The 24027-nt window shown below is 38.6% G+C and overlaps 1 protein-coding gene across 5 annotated transcripts in view; it reads left to right on the top strand.

The window, feature by feature from the left end:
* MTM1 (myotubularin 1) overlaps window positions 1–24027 on the top strand; it is a 104745-nt gene that overhangs the window by 27582 nt on the left and 53136 nt on the right. For 4 of the 5 annotated variants that reach the window (XM_079124309.1, XM_079124308.1, XM_079124310.1 and 1 more), the window contains exons 3-5: window positions 1463–1535; window positions 3367–3461; window positions 19585–19695. In XM_079124309.1, coding sequence (XP_078980435.1) covers window positions 1463–1535; window positions 3367–3461; window positions 19585–19695 — 279 coding nt within the window. The remainder of the gene's footprint in view (window positions 1–1462; window positions 1536–3366; window positions 3462–19584; window positions 19696–24027) is intronic. The other variant, XM_079124312.1, reaches the window with a different exon arrangement.

Genomic DNA, 24027 nt, shown 5'->3' with positions numbered 1-24027 from the left:
GCAATTTATCCTGCCCCCTCCAATTAAAATACTTAACTTACAAGCAGTAAAAATGTTTAAAAATGGCTAGCAATTTTAATTTTATGTGTGAATGAAAAAGATAGAACCATTAAAAATCCAGCAAACACCTCACTTTGACAGCTTCTATCTTATCTAAATATACAATTCACATTTCTCCTATTTCATAATAAATCTTTCCATTTGCATAGCCCCTAATTATTCATGGAGGTGCCTTGTTTCAGTTAATACTTGCCAAAAACAAAAAACAAACAAAAACAGAAAAAACACCTCTAAGGTGAGGGCCTCTGGGGGAAGCCCAGCTAATTTTACCCGTGAAATGATTGTCATTTGGTTTTAGAAAACAATTAGAAAAAAAATGAATGAAAAATAGTAGTAAAAAAACCTTTTGCCCAAACAAATGTTAGCAGTGTGCCTCATACATAATACAACCAACACATGCCACACATCATTGGATCATTATACTAGGATGCATGAATACCTTGAAAGGTACCTTTCCTTGGCAACTGGGTCACAGTGGATATCTTTGGTAAACTGGACTTGTAGAACTTGCCTGTGAATTTTAGTTTAGTTTAATAATTTCCTTGCCTGGAAGAGCTGAAGTGATTGAATGAGGCACGTGCCTGGGAATACCTGTAAAACGGGAGGCCTAGAGAAGTAGGAAAGTCACTGGAGAATTTATAAATGGTTCTGAAGACCCTTACCAGCTCAAAAGTTCTCTGACAGAATATTCTTCTTGCCTAGGATAAGGCTCTTAGTGAAGATGAGGAAGTAAAGGTGAGACAGAGTCTTAGTAAAACAAGAAACCCAATAGGTCATGGTTCTTATTTTCTGGCATCATAATAAGATTCTGGCCAATCACTGTCCTCTGGTTCAGTTAGGGTCCCCTGGAATTAAAATTTTCATTCCTACTCTTCAAAAAAGATGACTAACTGTTTGAGTCTCATGATCTACCAACTAAGAGCAAGCCCAGTGACCAAGGTGATTGAATATTGTATATGAAAAAAGAAAGCTGCCACAATGTACAGTGTATAACTAACACTTCATATTTATATTTTATCATTTTCCTGAAAAAATGCTGACTTTAAAAATTGAAAATCAGTATTATTCAACACCATGTTAACTGTATATAAATGCATACTGAGAGTTAACACATGTAATAAATGTTGATACCAGATTGGTTCTTTTTGGTTGTTCTGTTTGTTTAGTTGCAGTGCTGGGATAGAAACCAGGGCCTCACACTTACTCAGCAAGTGTTCAACCACTGAGCCACATCCCGAACCCAGACTACAGTTTGAATTTTCTCTACTAATTTTCTCACATGCTAAATCTCTTAATTTTTTTCTTTGAAAAGAATATTTCTAGTTGCTGTATTCCTGGATGTTGTAAGACCCTGTATACACACACAGTGTCTTTACTTCTGATTCCTCTGCTTCTTTTCCAGACATCTCGAGATGGAGTCAATCGGGATATCAGTGAGACTGTTCCTAGACTCCCAGGAGAAACGCTAATTACTGGTAAGAACCCTCTGATGCTAGGATTACATAACTGGATGAGCAGTGTGGCAGGATCAGGTGGCTTCAGTCCCGTTCACTCTGTACAAGTCAGAGACAAATAGGCTAGCTTTGTTTAGAAGTGTTAACACAGAGAATGCTCCACATTCCTTTCTCAGAGTTCTTTCAGGAGTTTTGTGTTCACCAGGATAGTGATATTCTTATCTCTGTACCAAAGACTAAGAATGATTTAGAACAAAAGAAACATGGATTATATCTTGAAAGTTTTTACCCAGGCTATATGCTTTCGTGGTTTAAAGTTATAAGAACAAAATAATATTAAGGTTTCCAGTCTTTGATAATCTGTTTCAAAATAATGACCTTAAAGACTTATGGATTCTCCTCTGTGAGATAGTAGATCTTAATGTTTTAAAATATTCATTTGTAGCCATGCACACCAGTAATCCCAGTCAGTAACTTGGAGGGCTGAGGCAGGAGCTTCAGCAACTTAGCAAGGCCCTAAGCAACATAGTAAGACCCTGTCCCAAAATTTAAAAAAGGGGTGGGGATGTTGCTCAGTGGTTAAGCACCCCTGGATTCAATCCTTGGTAAAAAAAAAAAAATTGTTTGTCAGAAAATAGATGTTAGTAATATCAAGGTAACATTTTGATATATGTGGGTTTTTTAATGATAAATTTATATCAAGAGGGAAGGTATCTACTTTGATAGGGTCAGGTCATTCTAACATAAGAATGCACAAGCATAGGCATCTTCTGAGCCAAGTGCTAATGTATGTTAGGGTTGATACTCACCTCTCACATTTCAGTGTATGTGGCACCTATAGGTTATCATTGTTTCAAGGAACCTTTCAATTTATTAAGATCAAGGTGTTTAGCTTAAAAAGCTAAAACATGGTACTAACTAGATGAAGGACCTAGACAAAAAATACTTTTCTGAATTAGCCATGCACCATGAGAAACTATTTTGTGTCCACAGACTTGCACATATAATTCTAGTCTTGAAATAGAAACCAGTAGGATGTGTCCATTCCAATTTTGGGATTAGAGCAAAGAAGATATTTTTACTTTCAGTGGTCTCCATAAATGAAGTTTTGGTGCTAAATATCAGTGCTTAAACCTTAACCAAGATAGTAACCAATTGAATTGGTATGAAGTAACCTTTCTGGGTATTTTTCATTTAGCACCTGAGGCCAAAGGGACTTTAAAGTCATTAAAAAATTAAAGATCATTAACACATTCAGGGACACCCTTGAAGTATAAGAGAATGATATATTTCTGTTATAATTAATTAACTCTCCTGATTAAATTTGTCCTTGTTTAATTCTCCTGGAGATGTGCTATTCCTCTGTCCATCTGTTTTATATGACTTAAATGTTTGGAAAGAATATATCTAAACTCTTCTCTGAACTATTAAAAAAGAGGAAGACTCTAGACAGATTTCTATGATTAGCATTCATTTATTGAAGACATGTTTTTGTGATCAGAAGTAGTTTCATGAAATTGTCCTACATGAATAGCCAGTCTCTGAAGTGGTATGGCTAGTTATTTTATAATCATCTGTGGGTTGCAGCAGTGGTACCCTTATTTAGTTCTGCTCACCAGCTTAGGGAAGCACTACTAGTGCCTGGAGGTGATGTGGCCTCACTAGTTCCCCAACTGCCCTTATACAACCTAGCATGGTAATGTGGAAACATTGCCAGTGCTTACATTCAACCTTTTCAGTAATTTTTACAGTAGTTATTCTTAGCCAAATAGTTTATATTAAATTAGTACCATTTATTGTGTATTTTGGTATATATTTCCATTATTTTAGGGTACTTTTTTTATCTTACTAGACAAAGAAGTTATTTACATATGTCCTTTCAATGGCCCCATTAAGGGAAGAGTTTACATCACAAATTATCGTCTTTATTTAAGAAGTTTGGAAATGGTAAGTAGAATATAAGACCATAAAGATGACCCTAACTGTTAAAGATAATACTAAACTGTTTCTCTTCTACCTTGCAAGATTGACTGTGGATCAGATTAACATGGGGGATAGATTTGCTTCTCAACTCTTAATTTTTTGCTTATGCAAAACACTAACATCTTTTTATGTAGGGAATAGAATGAATATTAAAAATACATTTTATGGGCATATTTTTAATTTCCTTGCCTCAATTCCCCCTTCTTTAGCACGTGGATTGTACCTACCTCATTGAGTAACTGTGAGGTTTAAATAGGAAAATTTATGCAAAAACATTTTGCATATGTTCAACTCATACTACATGTTCAAAAATTTTTCTGTCTCTAAAAAACTAATCTCTTCTCCCTTATAGTAATGGGGAGAGGTTGGCTATTACCCTTCCATAGTTTCCAGAAGTTAGTTTGGTGTATAACAGAGGTTTTTACAAGGGGCACAGATGGGAACCACTTATGGAGCTTAACAAGTAGTAAAGATACCTCAGATTTACTGCCTCTGAATATCTAGACCTGTGGTGTAGGAATAGTAGCATTTTCTAGAACATCATAGAGGAGCATGCCGATATGGATCCCTGGTAAAGGCCTACCACAGTGGAGATTTCCAAGCGTTGAGTTGCCAAGCACTAAGCAGCAGTGTAGAACTAGGATGACTGCCACTCGTACCTTTTCAATTCATGGCCACAAAGCTTCAAGGAATGTTCCACCAATGGAACAATGATGTGGAACACAGATGCCCCAGAGAAAAGAGAATGAGCAGCTGCTGTGGCTGTCACAGAACCTGTCTTAGATGAGGAGGGTTGTCATTGCTCATGTCAGCCTGAAGGGGTAGGTATATTTCCATGGGATGGACTAAGGGCACATAGGTTCAGGGTACGTGGAAGTACAGTCCATCAGTGCAGCAAATCAAGCGTTTGTTTTCTTGTTCTTAGCCTACTTTTTCTTTCAGATAATTCATATCTAGTTTAGTTTGTAACTTTCAATTCTTTGATTATGCTCGTTATTATGTGTGCATTCTGAAAAGTGCTATTTCTTACCCCTATTACATTAGCTGTGGAAGCCTACTTGTAAAGCCTTCTTGTATCTCCTGTGAGCAAGGTGCTCATAGGGATGGATACATGGAGCAAGCCACAGGGTCCTGGGATTGAGCATTTTATTTCTGTGAATTGGGTCAGACTTCTAGGTAACACTGGAGATAAGTGAACATTTCAGTTTTCCAGAATGGGAAAGAAGATTCTGGAAATTCCCAGCATTGAGATGGATGTGAGCCTTTGACAACAACTGGTAAAAATTCTACAGCTGATCATTTTAAACAGATGATTTAAGTACCTGGAAGAGAAAGAAACCAATGGGAGTGTTACGAACATATTATCAAGGCATACAACAGTCCCTGGTAAAGTCATGGGCCAAGTGGTGGCAGTACACTTTACGTGGAGTTAAAGACTGTATATTAAAGACTTAATGCCAGCCAAGAAGGGTGGTCACTACCATCTTGCTGTGTAGGGGCTTTCTTCTGCAGTGTCCCTAATGCAATGCATGGCCAATATGTGAGAAGCAGCAAACTACTCAAGGTGGTAGATGACAGAGTTGGAATTTGAAGTGATCAGGCTGTGGATATTAGAGAAAAACTATATAAAATTTATAATATAAAATCAGCATAGATAACATTTACTTAGTAAAAATCAGTTGTATCATTAAAGGGTGAAGGAGTTCTCACAACATGGGTCTAAGTGATTTTGAACCAGTAATTGGATATGACTGATTAAAAACTAATATACCTGGAGGCTGAATTAACAGAAGCATACTCTATTGGTGGCACAAAATGAGATGGTAACCCCATCTGAAGTTATGGGTTCAAATTCATAGTCCACATTTTCAGAGGGACCTTGATTTACTAGATAGAGTTCAGATAAATAGAACCAGGTTAATGAAGGAACTGAAAAATGAGCAATGCCTGGTTCCATTTCATGCTGCCACTGATGACAAACTGAGAAAATCAATTCAAACCGTGGTTCTATGACAGTGTCATGAATATAGTGTGATCTCAACTACACAAAACAAATAAAATAACCTCTAGAAGAATCTAAACAGAAATATACCAAAAGTCTCTGCACTTGGGATATCCAGAGTAGAATTATGCATGCTTCATTTTCTTCCTTTTACTTGTCAATATCTTTCAAAATACCTAGAATGAGTATGTATCACTTTTTAAATTGTGAAATAACTTAGCAAGTTTTGTTTATTTTGTTTTCATATGGCACCCTTCAGGATAGGGATTAGCGTTGAGTGGGTAAATCAAATGGCTGTCTGACAGTGATTGCTAACATATTTCTTCTTCCACTAAGTTTAACATGAACATTTTAAGCAATTGGCCATAACAGTGCAAGTACAGAAGAAAGCAGCCTATAGCAGAAAACATCATTTAAATAATACTACTTAGATGGTTATTCAGAAGCCTAAAAAGAGTTGACATAGTGTTTCATTTAAAGTCCTAAGCAAGAATGTTAATTGTGGATTCTGCTGTAAAATGTGAACATTTTTGTGTGTGTGTGTTTGACAAAAAGCTGTCATCTTACTGGCATTTTGAAGTGGACACCTGTTTGTTGCAGGTATGTAAACACCATAGTAGGAGAGATGAGTGCAGATGTGTGCAGTCTGATTTCAATGTCAGCTTTCCCATTTTGTTAGGTGTAAAGGGCAGATTCCCTGCCTCCCTTTCCCCTGGGAAGTCAAGGAATGGTGGTACAGCCTTAATTGCCACAGTGGCTGCCCTCTTCTGGCCCTCCTTGCGTGGTCTGCCCTGAACACTGCCTCCAGGCTAACCAGCTGCTTTCTCAGATCTGAAACTGTTATTGGCTTCCTGTTGTCCATAGAATAAAATCAATTCTCTTTGTATGGTGTAAAAGCCTCTTCACTTCTCCAGCTCTGACTCGCATCCCTCCTCCCCAGACACTCTGTTCTGCAACTCTGCAACCCTTCCTTTTCCCCATCGTGTATGTCCTGTTCTCACTAAACCCAGACGCCCCTTTCTCTGTCCCTTTCAAAAGCTGTTCTTTGTTCTTGAGAGCCCACCTCAAAAGTCCTGTCCTCTCTGGAACCTTCTCCAGCTTTTCTTAAAGAACTCACTTCCTCTTTACATCCCTGCAGCCCCTCCCCTCATGCCTCCATTAATATTATTGCTAGGAAACCTTCCCTGGCCACCTTAGCTACATTTTCTTTCACATTACCTTTTGTTTTTTTAAATATATTTTTTAGTTTTTGTAGGTGGACATAATACCTTATTTTATTTTTATGTGGTACTGAGGATTGAACCCAGGGCCTTACGCATGCTTAGCGAGCTTGCTACCACTGAGCCACAACCCCAGCCCCTTCTCTTTTGTTCTTAGTAAATACACATTAGCTTCATTTGGGAATAGGAAAAATGTGGACATTTCAGAGTAATCTTAGTAAAAGAATATGTAGTATTGGAATTTTTTTCATTATCCTATTTTTGGACAGTGATAGATATTTTTCAAAAACTTAATGTCTGTCTCATTCTACCATCCTTTCCATCCCCACTGCCCCACCCCTCTCTTTGAACAATCCAAAGCTCCTTCATTTTTCCTTACCCACCTTTCACTGTGGATCAGCATCCACTTATCAGAGAAAATATTCTACCTTTTGTTTTTGGGGATTGACTTATTTCACTTAGCATGATATTCTGTGGTTCCATCCATTTACCTGCAAATGCCAGAATTTCATTCTTCTTTAAAGCTGAGTAATATTCCGTCATATATATATATGTATGTATGTGTGTGTATATATACATACATATATATATATATGTATGTATATATACACACACATACATACACCCCACATTTTCTTTTTCCATTCATCTGTTGAAGGGCATCTAGGTTGGTTCCATAGTTTAGCTATTATAAATTGAACTGCTATAAACATTCATGTGGCTGTGTCACAGTACTATGCTGATTTTAAGGCCTTTTGGCATAAACCAAGGAGTGGGATAGCTGGGTTAAATGGGGGTTCCATTCCAAGTTTTCTAGGAATCTCCATACTACTTGCCAAAGTGGTTGCACCAATCTGCAGTCCCACTAACAATGTATGAGTGTACCTTTTCCCCCACATTCTCGCCAACACATTATTGCTTGTATTCTTGATAACTCCCATTCTGACTGCAGTGAGATGAAATCTTAGAGTAGGTTTGATTTTTATTTCTCTAATTGCTAGAGATGATGAATATTTTTTCATCTGTTTGTTGATCAAATGTATTTTGTATTCTCTGAAGTGTCTGTTCAGTTCCTTAGCCCATTTATTGATTGGGTTATTTGTTTTTTGGTGTTAAGTTTTTTGAGTTCTTTATATGTTCTGGAGATTAATGCTCTATCTGAGGTTCGTGTAGTAAGGATTTTTCCCCATTCTGTAGGCTCTGTCTTCACATTATTGATTGTTTCCCTTGCTGAGAAGAAGATTTTTAGTTTGAATTCGTCCCCTTTATTAATTCTTAATTTTACTTCTTGCACTTTAGGAGTCTTGTTAAGGAAGTCAGATCCTAAGCCAACAAGATGAAGATTTTGCTCTACTTTTTCTTCTGTTAGGTGCAGAGTCTGTGTTCTAGTGCCTAAGTCTTTGATCCACTTTGAGTTGATTTTTGTGCAGGGTGAGAGATATGGGTTTAATTTCATTTTGTTACATATGGATTTCCAGTTTTCCCAGCACCATTTGTTGAATAGGCTATCTTTTATCCAATGTATATTTTCGGCACCTTAGTCTAGTGTGAGACAACTGTATTTATGTGGGTTTGTCTCTGTGTCTTCTATGTTGTATTGGTCAACATGTCTACTTTGGTGCCGATACCATGCTGTTTTTGTTACTATGGCTCTGTAGTATAGTTTAAATCTGGTATTGTGATGCCTCCTGCTTCACTCTTGCTAAGGATTGCCTTGGCTATTGCAGGTCTCTTATTTTTCCAAGTGAATTTCATGATTGATTTTTCTATTTCTATGAAGAATGTCTTTGGGATTTTAATTGAAATTACATTGAATCTGTATAGCACTTTTGGTAGTATGACCATTTTGACTATTAATTCTGCTTATCCAAGAGCATGGGAGATCTTTCCATTTCCCAAGGTTTTCTTCAATTTCTTTCTTTAGTGTTCAGTAGGTCTCAGTGTAGAGGTGTTTAACCTCTTTTGTTAGATTGATTCCCAGGTATTTTTTTTTTTTTGAGGCTATTGTGAATGGGGTAGTTTTCCTAATTCCTCTTGGTGGATTCATCACTGATATATAGCAATGTGTTTGATTTATGGGTGTTGACTTTATATCCTGCTACTGTGATGAATTCATTTATGAGTTCTAGAAGTTTTCTGGTGTCTTTTTGGAATATCTAAATGTAGAATCACGTCATCAGTTAATAGTGATGATTTGAGTTCTTCTTTTCCTATTCATATCCCTTTAATTTTTTTGGTCTATCTGATTGCTCTGGCTAGAGTTTCCAGACTATGTTGAATAGAAGTGGTGAAAGAAGGCATCCCTGTCTTGTTCCAGTTCTTAGCGGGCTTAGCTACATTTTTAATACCCTTTTTCATCTTTGGCTTTTCTCCTGAGTACTTGTTATTCCCTCCTATTTTTTATTTCTCTGGTTCATCCTGTTTGTTGTTGTCTGAGGACAGGGATGCTTACCTGTTGTTCATTGTGTTCTCCCTGCTCTTAGGATAAAGTCTGGCATATGTTCTCAGTCAGGATGTTTTGAACAAACTAATTTTGTCTCTATTTGCTTGCTGCTCTGTCTGTGGTCTTACCAAATGCTTAATTCTTTTGGTCCTCCATGCCTAGCTAGTGTAGCATGTAGTAGAGAGCAGGTGGTCATAAAAGTGTATTCAGTAAGTGAACACAGGAGGGAACAAGCTCTAGTTGTTGGTATTCCTAAGACATTCATGAAGGACTAGTCACTGGGTTGACCACAGTGTGGACCTTACTAAATTGTGGTATCTTGCATACCAGCATTACCTCTGGAGTTCAGAAATCCCATAGCTATTTTTTCACCTTGAAGGTGCCAAGAAACTTGACTTTGGGTTAATATTGTGACCACAAAAGGGGCTACTGTGGACACATGATACCCATCTGGAAGACTGCCATGAAAAAGATTGCTTCTAGATTCCTGTCCAGGAACACACTGGGTCTAGGCCCTGAGGTGGATGAAAAAGACAACCCTGTACTCATTCACACATTCACATCTTTAACCAGAAACATTCACCGAGCACCATGAGAAATCATATACGGTGTCAGGTGAATAAAACTATGCCTTGAGGCCCACACAGCCTCACCGGACATAGAGATGACATGTGAATATAACAGCCCACAGTGGTACACATACTGCTATGAGGATACAATGGAGAGGATGGTTACTCCAGTATGATGAGTCATAGAGTGTTCTTAGAGGAGGCAGCATTTGAACTGAGATATTGAAAAATGGGAACAATTGGACAGGAGGAGCATAGCAGGCTTTCTCCTTGTTAACAGATGAGCGTCTGTGCTGTGGAGATGGTTGAGTGATCTGTGGGGGCTGAAACCTCAGGAGTTGGGGGAGTAGTAGGAGACAGGAAGAGATGTGGCTAGAAGAAGAGGCAGCCTCAGGCGTCTCATAAGTCACAGATATTTTTTTCCCCCTTTGGGACTGGGGATTATATTCATGGCACTCTGCCACTGAGCTATATCTCCAGTCCATTTTTTTTTTTAATTTTGAAACAAAGTCTTGCTGAGTTGCTGAGGCTGGCCTCAAACTTGCAATCCTCCTGTCTCAGCCTCCCAAGTTGTTGGGATTACAGATGTGCACCACCATTCCTGGCATAAGTCACAGTTAAGCAGTATATATCTTGTATGGAGAATGATGTACTAGATACTCATTTCAGAAAGAGAATTCTGGTTGAAGCATGGAGAATGGATTAGTGGCAGGGATGACTGAAGGCAGGAAGACCCACTAGGAAATTGTTTTTGTTTTCCATGGTGAGGAGAAAAAGAAGAGCACCTGGAGAAAACAAAGCAGGAGCATGACAACCATAGAAAAGCTCCTGAGAACAGGCTGTGGTAGAAGTCAGGAGGAGAGTAACATCTCAGGAAGGAAGGGAGCAGAAATGGAGCAAGGGTCAGTAAGGTAAAGGATGAGACTAGGTCAGTGAGGATGTCCCAAAGGAGCTACTCTGAGAAAAGATCCTGCAGAAGGGAATCTGATTGGTCTCTCTTTCTCCCCTTTCCACCTGTCCTGGCTATAAAGCTTCTGCAGCTTCCAGACATCAGGGAGCTCCTCTCCATCCATTCTTCTCCCTATGGCTTCATCTCTGCCCTTGGTTTCAGTCACTTCTCTGAAGATGAAATACTGCATTGACAAAGCTCCTTAGGGTTGACCAAGCCCTTTTCTGTGCACTTTTTCATTTGAGCCTGACAACAGGCAGGCAAAGTAGATGCTACCTGGGCTCATTCCTCTGGCTTCCTTTTCCCCCTGGTGCTAACCTTTTGTACCCAAATTTCTCACTTCTTACCACTGACTAGAGCTCTCTTGACTTTCTTCCTGGCATCCCACTCTCATGGCCAAGTGGAAACTGTTCAACTCTTTCTCCCTCCCCAAGTTCCTTCACTTGGTGTTCTTATTTATCTTAATAGTGCTGCTTTTTATCCAGTTACCCTGGAGTTAAATCTGTCTCTTGGTCCTTCCTTCTCTGTACCCTTCTTCACATTTGCCCCATGCTTTCTGGTGCTGTTGCCCCACCCATGCAGGATTCTTTATCAAGATCCAGTACGAAGCTGAAGAACTCCCATTCCCTCCTCCCCATTTATTCCTGAAGGAATCACCTTCCTAAAGTTGGTGTTTCTCACTCTGGATTTATTTCACATATCTCTTGAAATTAAAATGGAATATAGGGAATGTGTAGGAAACAAAAGGACTGGGGGCATTCCAGATGAGCAGATCATTACCCTTGGGCACTAGAATTTGCCTTTAGGTTAAAGACTGCTGGTGAGATGAGAAACGTGTTGAGTAGACAGCTTTTACTTTCTGACAACAAGTCAATAACAGAATTTTCTTCTTGGATTAAGTTCAAGGAGAAATTTGTTTGACTTCTCTTTAAAGGATGATAACAGTGAGTCAATTCTTTAGGTAGTGTTACCCAAAGATTCTCAAATCATGTTCAATTATGTGGTTCTTTTGTTGACCCTATGTTATGGTATGTCGCTAAAAGAATCATGTGTTGAACACTTTGTCCCCATTGCACATTGAGGGGCAAGTCTTCAACCAATGTTCACTTGAGAAATGACTGTATCATGAGGTCTCTAATCTTAGCAGTGGTTCATCTCTTGATGGATTAATAATTTGAATGGACTGTTGTAGGCATGTGGGACCAGGTTGGAGGAACTAGGTTACTGGGGGCATGCCATGGGGGACTACATCTTATCCCTGGTTCTTCTCCTCCCTCTTTCTGTTTACCAGCTGCCATGAGCTGAGAAACTTTCCTCTTCCCTGTTCCACCGTGGTGTTCTGCCTCACCTCTGGCCCAGAGCAATGAAACCAACCAGCTGTGGGCTGAAACCTCTAAAACCATGAGCCCAAATAAACCTTTCCTCCTCCAAGTTGTTTGGGTCACAGCGATGAAGAGCTGAATAACACACCCTCAATAAAAACAGATCATATAACAATTTTTTGCTTGTTACAGGTACTTCAGTGAAGGACTAGGGCAATGTGTACTATTTCACTTTTCTATTGAGTTTCAGTGTAGTGATAGAACTTACAGAATCAAGATGGGCAGCATGTATATCTGTGAAACTCTATCTTTAAAATATCTGGTTCTGAAATAGCCTTCAGACAGGTGCTGGGAATCATGCTAGTTAAGAACATCAAACAAGTACAGTAGAGCTTCATTTACTTTATATCTTTTAGTGGCTGCCTTTAGAGCTGTAAACCTTGGTTGGGTACACCGAGAGGGGAGGCAAAGTTTACCTTCCATTGTGGAAATTTCAAAGCCAGACCTACATTTTTTCCCAGAGAAAGGCCAGCTCATTTCATTATAAGCAAAAAGGATTCCTGTAGTAATTTTCTTTCAAAAATACATTGGAAGCTTTTTTAAGATTGTTCTTTTTTAGGTTCTTTGGTCTAGTGGATTTGGTACCTCTTTTCATTTTAAAGGAGGTTAAATAATGCTAGGTGGACTATAATAATGAAACATCCTAGTGTGTCCATAAATGGGAACTTCACTGTGAGAACAGGATCCCTGCTATAGATTGAACATTCGTAATCTAAGATCTGAAATGCTCTGAAATCTGACATGATACTCAGAAAGTTTCAGATTCTGGAGAATTTCAGCTTTTGATTAAGGATATTCCACTGGTAAGATCTATGCCAGTGTTCTAAAGTAAAAAAAAAAAAAAAAAGAAATCTTCAAAATATGAAATACTTCCAGTCCCAAACAGTGTAGCTAAGGATACCTGATCAGTATAGGTATTCTTTTAAACTTAGTCTTAAGTCATCTCTTTATATTGCTGTCACAAAATTAATACTGTTTTCAGTTTTAAAAGAAGTTCCTGTCAATACTGTAGATTCCTTTTCCACTTGTTCCTATCCTCTGCCCAATTGTGAGTTTGTGGGCTCCCATCTGCATCACTTCAGTGACAAACATTCCTTGCTCTTTAGCTGACCTTGTCTTTGTGCTATTGAACAAGTCAGTCTCTGAGCTTCCATAAATTCCTTCATCACCAACTAATGATGTCTGTTTGCCTCCATATTTTCTTCCCTCCCATTTGAGAGGGAGAAACTAGATATCTTCTTTTCCAAAGTAAATCCCTTTCTTTGAATCTTTCTCCTTTTTCCTCCCCCACAACCCCCACAGTGCTAGGGATTAAACCAAGAGCCTTGCATATGCTAGGCAAGCAGTCTCTCCTGAGCTGGATCCCCAGCCCACCTTTGTCCTTTTTAAGTCCTCTGGAGCTGTAGTACCAGTTGGTTATTCTGTGTCTTATACTTTTTGTTTTCCATTATTTTTGGACTTCCCCCGACTCTGCAGGTCCGCTTAAGTCTCTTTATTTTATATCAACATCTTGTATCCCTGCTACCTCTGATAAGATCGTCCTCTTTCTTCCATTTCTTTGCCAAACTTAAAAGAAAAAAGAATCTTCACATGGCACTTCCACTTCTGGACTGTTGACTCCTGAATTTCTTATGTTCTGGCTTCTGTTCTCTTTTGAAACTACTTGTTCACTGCTCAGTTCCAAAGGTCTTGGTTGAGTACTCAACTTTTTAACTTCTCTGCAGTGCTCCATTGAGTTCTCTGCTCCTTCCTTGTTCTTTTATCCATGCATGCTTGGTTCTTGTCCCACTTCTACCTTCTATACAGCTCATTTTTTCCTTCCTACCTCCTAAACTTATATGTTCCCCTAAGTCCTGTCCTTTTCCTCCTCTTTCTCAATTGTCATTTGCTTTCCTATCCTACAGCTCCAGTCCCACTCTTTCATTCTTTATTAATGGAATGTTTGAGAGCCTGCTAAGTGTTGAGCACTGTGCCAGGCACTAGGATATAGTGGGGAGCCTAACAGATGTGGTTTCTCTGTCATGGAGCTTTTGGTTCCAGTGAGATTGATAGGTGTTATTTAATCACAGCAATGCCTAATAACCAGCTGTGAGCATGACATGTGAAAGTAATATAGAAACACATGAGTTTGAGGAGCCTGGGAAATTTTCTAGGGAAAACAGTACTTGACTTGTGGTCTAAAGACTGAATGCGAGTTACCTAGATGCAAAGCAAGGTCTGGAAAGGGGAGAAGAAACGAGAGCAGCATGTTGGAGGACCTGAGGCCAAAGGAAACATGTAAATATTAGTGTGGCTGTGCTGGTAGGGGGGACAGAGAGGCATGAGACAGGACAGGTAGGTGGTGGCCAGATGACCTAGGTCTAAACAAGCATCTTAAGGATTTGCATTTTTGTTTTTATTTATTTTTAGGTTAATTTTTATTGACAAAATTGCCTTTATCATGCACAATGTGTTTTGGAACATGTATGTATATATTGTGAAATGGCCAAATCAACCTAATTAACATATACATTACCTCACGTACTTATTTTTTGTGGTAAGAACACTTAAAATCTATTCTCTCAGTGATTTTTCAAGAATTCAATGTTATTAACTGTTGTCACTGTGTTGTACATTAGATCTCTTGAACTTATTTCTCCTACCTAGTGGAATTTTTGAATCGTTGGACCAATAGCTCCCCTGACCCAGGGTTTAGGTTTTTAGAATTCAGCAATGGAAAGCTTCAAAGGGGATGAGCAGAGTAATGATAGCATCAGATGTACTTCTAGAGAAGATCACCCTGACTACTTTGTCAGGGCAGACCATAAGGGGAACCATGATGGATTCAGGAACCACTGTGGTTATTGCAGTGGTCCAGAGAAGTTACTTGCAGAGTTGGAGAAAGTTTCACAGAATGGAGATTGATTCAAGGTAAACATAGTGATTAGGTCCAGGCTAGTCAAGAAAGGGATGTCAAGGATGACTCCCTGGTTTGTAGTATTTGAAACAGTGGTTGTCAGGGTAGATAATGTAGTGCCAGCCACTGAGATAGAATGCCTTGGAGGAGATTTCTCCAAATCTTCTTTGAAGAGAGGAAAATCATGTGTTTAGTTCTGGACACTTTGTGAGGTGCCCTTGGGATCTCTGCAGTTGTATAGTTTCAGCTGCCTCCTAATTGTCTGTATTTGGTCAGTTCATCACAATTTCAAACTCAGTGTGTCTATATTTGACTGCCTCAATCTTTCTGCCAAACCCCCTCCTGTGTTCTTCACATCTTTGGCAGAACTATCTTCATCTGTCCCAGAGATCTGGGCCTAATTCCAGTCATTTTGATTCTTCCCCAGGCTAATCCCCTTCTCTGCTTTCTACCTGGGTTGCCCTCCACTTTAAGATCCTCAGTCTCTCACTTGTACTCAAGCATGAGTCTCCATGATGTCAAGGAGTGGGCATCACCCTCTCCCTACTATCCCAGAATGCTTGGTGCTGCTAGATAAATCTTCATAATACACCATTTGATCTTGGCATTCCTCTTCTCAAAAAGCATTCTGTAAGGTATAGCTGAGATATAGCTCAGTGCAAGAGCATATGCTTTGCCTCTGTGAGGCTCTGGATTCATCCCCAGTACCAGGGAAAAAGGTGTAAAAAGCATTCAGTGGATCTCACTCACTGTGAGCCTAACCCTGCCATCCTCCCCAGGGAATTTGTGTGGATACAAAACTGGCATCATGGCTACTTGGATACATGTGTCTTCTCTCCCTGGTAGAACTTTAGGGGCATCATGCTCAATAAATAAAGCCAATCTCAAAAGGTCACAAGCTGTTTGATTCCATTTATGTAACATTGTTGAAATGACAAGGAGATGTAGGGCCTGAGCTCCTTGACAGCAATTCTGTGTTTAGTTACCTTTCTGTCACTGTGACCAAAATATCTGACAAGAGCAATGTAGAAAAGGAAAAGTTTGTTTTGGCTCAGTTTCAGAGGTTTAGCCGATGGTTGGCACACTTCATGGCTCGGTGCACCAAGTGAAACAGAACATCATGGTGGAAGGATGTGGTGGAGGGAAGCAGCTCAGGACATGGTAATCAAGAAGCAGAGAACTCTGCTCACTAGGGACAAAATATAAATCCTAAAGCCATTGCCTCCAGTGACCTACTTCCTCCAGCCACTCCCTGCCTGTCTACATTACCACCCAGTTAATCCATATCAGTGGATTAATCCAGTTATTAGTTTATGCCTTTCATAATCTAATCATTTCACCTCCGAACATTCTTGCATTTTCTCACACATGAGTTTTGTTGGACACCACATTTCCAAACCATAACACTCTGCAGCTTATCTTCATGAACCGTATTGCCCAATTCCTGTTACTATACATGTGAAAGGAAGGGAGGGAACTGATGCACTGTTTTAGCTCATTTGTTATACTTGTTTCTCAACTATTTTAGAGACCTACAGGTATAGAGGCACAGAATTTTAAGTTAGAGTGGACCTGAGTCTCCTTCAATATTTAATGATATTTGCTAGTGATGACTCAGGTTTCCAGAGAGGCTGATTTTCCTATTCCTGGACCTTCCTGTTTGGCCTGCTGAGTTATCAGATCCTGAATGCGTCATTCAGAGAAAATGTGGCAAGTAGCCTCATTAGACTTTGGGTGCCTTTGGTCAGGAGCTGGGTGGTTCTCCTCACAGTCTGGTTCTCTGCTTTTGTGTAGGGCCAGAACAGTCTGAGCTAAAATTCCTCTACATAAGGACAAGACAGCAAGCTTTCCTCTCGTTTCTAAACAGTCTTTGAACAATCTTGCTTCAGTGTTGATATTAAAGAGTCAGATTTTTATTTAGCATGTTGTCTATGTATTTAGTGTGTAAATTTGACACAGTTCACACTCATAAATCTTAATATAATCTAAGCATAATAGCAGAGTATCTTATAATATGTTTTAATAACTAGACTGTAGTGAGAAGTAAATATAGCATCATATGCAGTTGTGTATGCACACCATTACTAAGTAGTGTTTTTCCTTTTGGGCATTTCAATTTCAGATATGTGGTGAAGTGTCTGACCCCATGACAACAGCTAAAAGTGCCTCCTTATAGGTACAGAGAGATCTGTCAGTTGCTTGCTAGAGCATACCAATCTGTTGTATTTGCCGAGCACAGTTACATCTTCCAAATACTAAAATGTTCTTTGACATCATTGGTAATGATGATGATAATAATGACTTCCACCGATTTCTAGTTTCTAGTTTCTATTGAGAGGCACTGTGCCAGGTACTTTAAATCCATTATCTCTAATCATCCCTACTTTTCAGGTAAATGTGGCCTTGAGATGGTACTAACTTTCCAGAATTGTGCAGTTAATAAATGTCAAAACTCCAATTTTTGTCCATGTTAAGAGCTGTGCTCTTTTCTTTACATTATAACTATACTTACTTATACTTTTTTGACTTTTTATTTTTAAATAATTATGAACTCACAAGAACTTGGAAAAATAGTTTAGAGAGATTACCTGTACCTATTACCCAGCTCTCCCAATAACAATATTGCTTTATCAAAACCAAGAAATTGTTTGTTACAGTATAGTTAACTAGACTGTGACCATACTTGAATTTTACTAGTTTTTTTAATGTACTCATTTTATGTACAAAATGCAGTTTTCTTTATTAACTCAGCTTGATGTCCCCAAAGTACTTCTAGGAAGCATATATCTTTGGTCCTCCCCTCCCCCTCTTCCCCCTTTTTTTTGGTACTGGGGATTGAACCCATGCTTTACCATGGAACCATATCCCCAACCCTTTTCTTTTTTTTTTTTTTTTTTATTTTGAGACAGGCAAATTTGAGTTGCCCGGGGTGGCTTCAAATTTGTGATCCTCCAGTCTCAGCCTCCCAAGTTGCTGGGATTACAGGCGTACACCATTGTACCTGGCTAATTCATTCATTTTCGTTGTTGAATACTATTTCAAAGTATGGATACAGCACAATCTAATGTTATACATTTTGAATTTTAGATAATTCGTGTTATCTAGGGCTATATTTATATTTAATGAATAAACACTTAATGTTTGTATCATCTTTTAAGGACAAGCATCTAAAATAAAAGAAATACCTTCTTTATATCCCACAAAAGAATACTTTAAGAAACAAAAATTTAAACACTTTAATTTTTTTCTTTTTTGTCAAAGTCATCTTAACATCAAAATTTTGGATTAAAAACTGTGTAGCCCTTCTTGCCTTCATCCATATGAATATAGATTTTATGTTCTTGTTGTCACAGTGAATTTTGTGAGCTGGTATGCTGCTTTTTTCCACTTGGACTTGTTTTTATCATGTACCACAATTGTTTTAATAGCTGCATACCTGTTCCATCATGTTGACTAATGTTTTCTACCCTGATAGCCACCTCTGGCTCCATAGAGCATCTTCATGCATATATCTGTTTTCCTCCGGTTGAATGATAGCTATGAGTTCTTAGGAGTGAAATGATTGGGTCAAAGTGTAATACTATTTTTATGACTCTTTCGATGAGTGTTCCCAAGCTGTTGCTTGAATCTCAACCCTACCCCATATTTACTAAGCAGGTTATTGAAGCTTCTTAAGAGTTTGGTTGCCGTGGCCAGAAACATGGTTCTACTACCTTCAACCTGGGATGGTTGTAAGGAGAAAATGAGACAATGCACACACAGCCCCTATGGCAGTACTTGGCACAGATGAGGTATTCATTGGTGGCAGCTGCTGCTGTTATTACAGTTGTGGTATTACTTCACTAACCTGATTCCATCATGCCCACAGTGTTATGGACCAGTTGCATGCAGAATTGGTTAGCAAACACTGGGGAAGCATTGCTGTGCATTCAGGTCCTCCTGCTTCAGGAAGTGCACCCATGCTTGAGACAAGTGCTGCTTCCAGGTGCTTGAGTTCTAATGGGGAAATAAAGACATATAAAGTCATGGTAACAAGACAGAGCAAAGCAAGTGGTGTAATGGGAGTCTGACTCAAGTGCTGTGGAACTTTGGAGGAGGAAGTGGTTAAGCTGTGCCTGATCTAATTGGGAAGAAAGGCTTCATTAGAGGTGATGCTTGCTAAGCTAGGCCTGTATCCATGGGGAGAATTTTAGTAGCTGGGGAAGATAGATCATTCTAGGCAAAGGAAATGCCTTAAGCAAAGCACATGTCTCGATTATAGATGGAGTGTCTAAATAATGGGGGAGGGGCTTAATTAGCTGGAGGCAGAATGTTGTTGGAGAGAAGCTACAGAAACTAGCTGAGTAATGTCATGGCCCTGGAATTATGTGCCTAGGATTTTAGTCTCTGTTCCACAGGTAATGCACAATGGAGAATGTTTGAGGATGCATTTTGATTGCATACATGGCTATTTAATGCTTATTCTTTCATGTATGATCTATATCACATTTTTGTTCATAAAGTGGTAAAAGGGCCAAGTTTCTAAAAAACAAAACTTACCTTGAAAGCTTATGGTTATTTTTACATGATTTTGATGTTTTAATTATACCAAAAGAAATAATGACTTTTGTATTTTGTCCATTACAGGATTCTGCTCTGATACTTGATGTTCCTCTGGGTGTGATCTCAAGAATTGAAAAAATGGGAGGCGCGACAAGTAGAGGAGAAAATTCCTATGGTCTAGATATAACTTGTAAAGTAAGAGATTCAGTACTTTTCTTAAACAAAGAAAGAGAGACATTCATGTTGAATGATAGTAGAAATTTAACGTGTACTCAAAAAATCAAAATTTCTTATTCATCTAAGGTTCTAGAAATGGTTCTCCCCTTAGGATTTGATATTTCCAAAAGTACCTTGAGTGTGAGTTCCTGTATATGTGACCCTTTGTGGTCACTGTGCATGAGGACTAGAGGAACCAGACAGTTTGTTAGCTTGACTGAGTAGGAAGAAAACTTCATAGATGAAATCTAAACCTTTTTTGGATTTTGCTCTGGTCTGCTCTGAATGTGTTACTAGCTTAGACACCTTTGTACAATGAAAGAAAGAAAGAATAGAAGAGATTTTGAACCAGATGTGCCCTTACCTCTAATAATCTTTGTTAATTTTGCTTAGTTTTCAGAGGTGGTGGTCTGTTGTGTTTTAGGGTGGTGAGTAGGAGAAATTCAGTGATGATAAAATCAGTTAAAATAGTAACTGTTTATTGAGCAGCTATATCCATCCATACATATGCAAGAATACTGCATTCAGTCCTCAGCACAGCACATCGAGGTGGACATATTACAGATGGCAAACCTGAGGCTCAAAGAGTTAGGGGACTGCTAAAATTGCCCCAAAAAATGCCAAAACTGGACTCCAGAGGTAATCATTTCGTAAACAACAGGCTCAATCCTCTGGCAAGGAAACCTGCTTTCCAGGTATTGAGTATCAGAAGAATAATATGTGTAGCATAGTGCCAAATTCTAGAAAGAGCTGGAAGGGATTTGGAATTCATCTGTCCCAGTAGTTCCCAAACCTAGATATGCATCAGGACAATCTGGGGAACTTTAAAAAAATGTAGGTCTTTGATTTCTACCCCATATCCTACTGTAAGGTGCTCTCTGAAGGCTGGAACCTGGAAGGTTGGGACACTTCCAAGTATGTCAGGTGACTGTGAACCATCATTCTAGCACAGGGGTCAGTAAGTCTTATCTTTAAATGGCCAGATAGCAAATATTTTTGGCTTTGTGGGCCACATAGGATTTCTTTCACCTATTCTTTTTTGTGTTCTCTGTTTCCAACCCTTTTAAATTGTAAAATAACATTCTTGGCTTGAGAACCATACAAAAAGTGACCTGGGCTGAAGTTTGCTGACCCCTGGCCAATCTAAGTTCTTTATTCGATGAATTGGGAAATGAGGCCTTTAATAAACAACACGACTTGCCTAGGGTTGCCAAGGAGCCAATGGAAGAGCCCAAATTAAAACCCAAGTCTCCTTTTCCAAGGCTTGTGCATTGTGATTTCTAAAAAGCAACCTCTTCTCCTTAGGTTTGGATTATGAATCCAGTACAGTATTTTCCTCTGTCATTTATAAATGATTAAGGCCAGTATACTCTATCACAAACCAACTTGAACTGAAATTCTCCACTACTCCCCACCTTAACTTTTTAATTTTTGTTTTAATCTGAACTACCTTTGTGCCTCATCTGTTATCCCAGTTACTGTCTACCCTTTGGAACCCAGAAGTATGGGGATTTACTTTGATGGATGTTTTTTGAGTTTTGCATAAAAGGAGTTTGGGGAGTAGAGTGGTGCATTAAAGCACTCAAGGGAAAAGGTGGTTGGTATTTTGAAGACTTTGGAGTGACTAATTTTAGGAGGGTTTTTAAAAATCCCATTTGCTGCCTTATCAATAGGAAAACTTACTTAAATATGAATCCCCCAAATTAATAAGACAAAAGCACATTCTCACCCTTTGATAGTTTATTATAAGAACAAAAGACTTAGGAACAACTCATCAGGCATAATTCTCAAAACTTACATATGTATAAATAAACATTTATATTTTTATAAAATATAAATTATATTTTTATATTTACTTATATAAATATATACATACATATACACATATGTATGCAATGTTGTAGCACAGCTTTTTAACTACATAATCTCCCCAGATACACCAAAGTCACAAGAATCATATTCCATATTGTCAGGAATAGATCTTATGTTGTTACAAGGGCACTGTGCAGCGGGATAAAGATTCACTGTCCTGTCTCTCAGGTTCTCTTGTTCTCACACTCAGTAATAGTACAATTGCATTTCTCTTCCAAAGCAAGTAGTAACAACCCCTACACATTTAGCTATCCCAGCTGTGCATGTGAGGGTTTATGCTTGCCAGTACCAATGTTTACTTTGTAGATTTAAGTCCCCGGGGGACCTTGTCCAGTACCAGGGGAGAAGGTAGCTCTGGTTGTAGGAATTTCTACCCTGCAGGACTCATAGTAGCCCCTGTTCAACATTTGGAATCTTTAAAAAATAATAGAGCAAAACCATACTGTCACAGAACCTTCTCTGTCCTTCTCTTCCTCTTTCCCATTTACTTGGCTCACAGCGTGGTACTTGGAAGTCAGCAGTGATATGTATTATTTCTAGAAATGCTTTCTAGAAATTGGTGCCTTATTAAATCAATCAGATCGCCACAAGACTTAGTTAATAAATAGGCTGAGGGTCTGTTTGGGAGACTTGTGCCGCAGCATCTTTCCTAGGTGCCCTTCCCTGATGAGTCAAACTCTGAGGAGACCAGGTAGAACTTAGCAGTTAGTATATGCTTCTATTTCTGTTACAGATTTGGTGATCTGCCACCTGTGAGTCATTTGCCTTTTCCACTTCAGTTTTCTTATTGGCAAGAAATTGTTCTGTCTTTAATTGCATCTGAATCAGATGGCAAAAAGAAGTTGCTTGAATCACTTGTGTTTTGGCACATGAAAAGTACTTGTTTGAATCCCTGATAGAGCAGAATAAATATTTAACTTAAAGATAGTCTAATTTTGGGCCACACAGTTAAAAGAATGATGCCGCAGAGTTATCACTGACCCATGGCTGTTAGAAAGTTCTTCACAGGTCCTTGAGCCCAGAGTTTGCAACTCTCCATTGCTGTATCTTTTAGCATATCTCATCCCATCAAGATGATTTTTCCCTTCAGCTGATTATTGCTTTGTGTCATGAACTGACAATCACATCCCAGTATATTGGGGACATGATTTAAATTGGTTGTTGGATTTTATTTAGTTACAGGCTTATTAAAAATAAAAGTGAGATCTGGGATGTGGCTCAGTGGTAGAGCACTTGCCTTGCATGTGCAAGGCCTTGGATTCCATCCCCAGAATGACAGAAGCGGGGGGCGGGGGGGGCCAGAATCCAGGAGCTGGCAAGGCCTAATAGATGTTATCTATATACAAAGTGCTGGATCTTGGTATTCATAGAAATCTGAGAGTCCCATTCATACTTCATTTGCCCTTTGGGATGTCTTCTAGATGGCAAAGCCTTTTCTGGTCCTTCTGACTAAATACTTAAGAATCTTTAAGAGTACCTAGGGATAATTAACAAAAAAGCACTCTGAACCATATAAAGTTTGTGTTGCCCAAGAGGGCAGGGACTGAGGCTGTCTCACTCCTGAGGTAGCTGCAGGGTATAGCACAGTGCTGGTTTTTCTGAAATGACAGTTGAGAGTGCATTGCAAAGTATAATGCTTTCAGTGCTTAGCTACCACTCAGTCACAAGTCACAGCACCATGACTGATGGTTGTTTTTTTTTTTTTTTATTTCTTGTTTGTTTGTTTTTCCTAGTACTAAGGTTTAAACGACCTTGTGTATGCTAGGCAAGCGCTCTACCACTGAGCCACATCCCCAGCCCCATGATTGATTGTTCTAGAAGAGACAACCTTAAAACAACTTCAGCCTTGACAATAAGAATATTGTGTTTTTATACATAATACAAATTGATGTTTAAAGAAGCGCATTTCATTTGAATTCAGAAAAGGTTTTTCCTGCCTGTTAAAGAGATGTGTATTAGAAGATACTTTTAATTATTTTTTATTGGTGCATTATATTATAATTATACATACATAATAGTGGGAAGCTACCTTTAAAACCTGGTTTTCATCATTAATTCCTGAAAGTAAAGTTATTACTAATATGAGATACTTTAGTGTGGTTTATATAGAAACTGTGTGAAAGCAATTACATTACTCCATTACTTGGATGAAAGCTTAAAATGCCAATCATTTAGGGAGATGTCATTAAAAACATGTATTTTAATGACATGTTTAAGAGTGTTGAGATTATATTGATAGCAGATACTCTTTTGAAAATTTGTATGAATAGAATGTCATTTGATAATTTAAAAATTGGAAACCACTGAATGTAGACATGGTAGTTTGATTTCTTTCTTTTAATCAAATGATACTTAGCTGTGTTTTCTCTCTACTGCTTGTTTCTTTGTCTTGTCTTTACTTTCATGTCTACAATGGGAATATTTTCAGGTGTTCTTAAA

This window comes from Sciurus vulgaris, assembly GCF_902686455.1.
Source record: "Sciurus vulgaris genome assembly, chromosome: X".
Taxonomy (NCBI): domain Eukaryota; kingdom Metazoa; phylum Chordata; class Mammalia; order Rodentia; family Sciuridae; genus Sciurus; species Sciurus vulgaris.
Note: the sequence above shows the minus strand (reverse complement) of the source record. Positions and strands in the feature narration are given on the sequence as shown.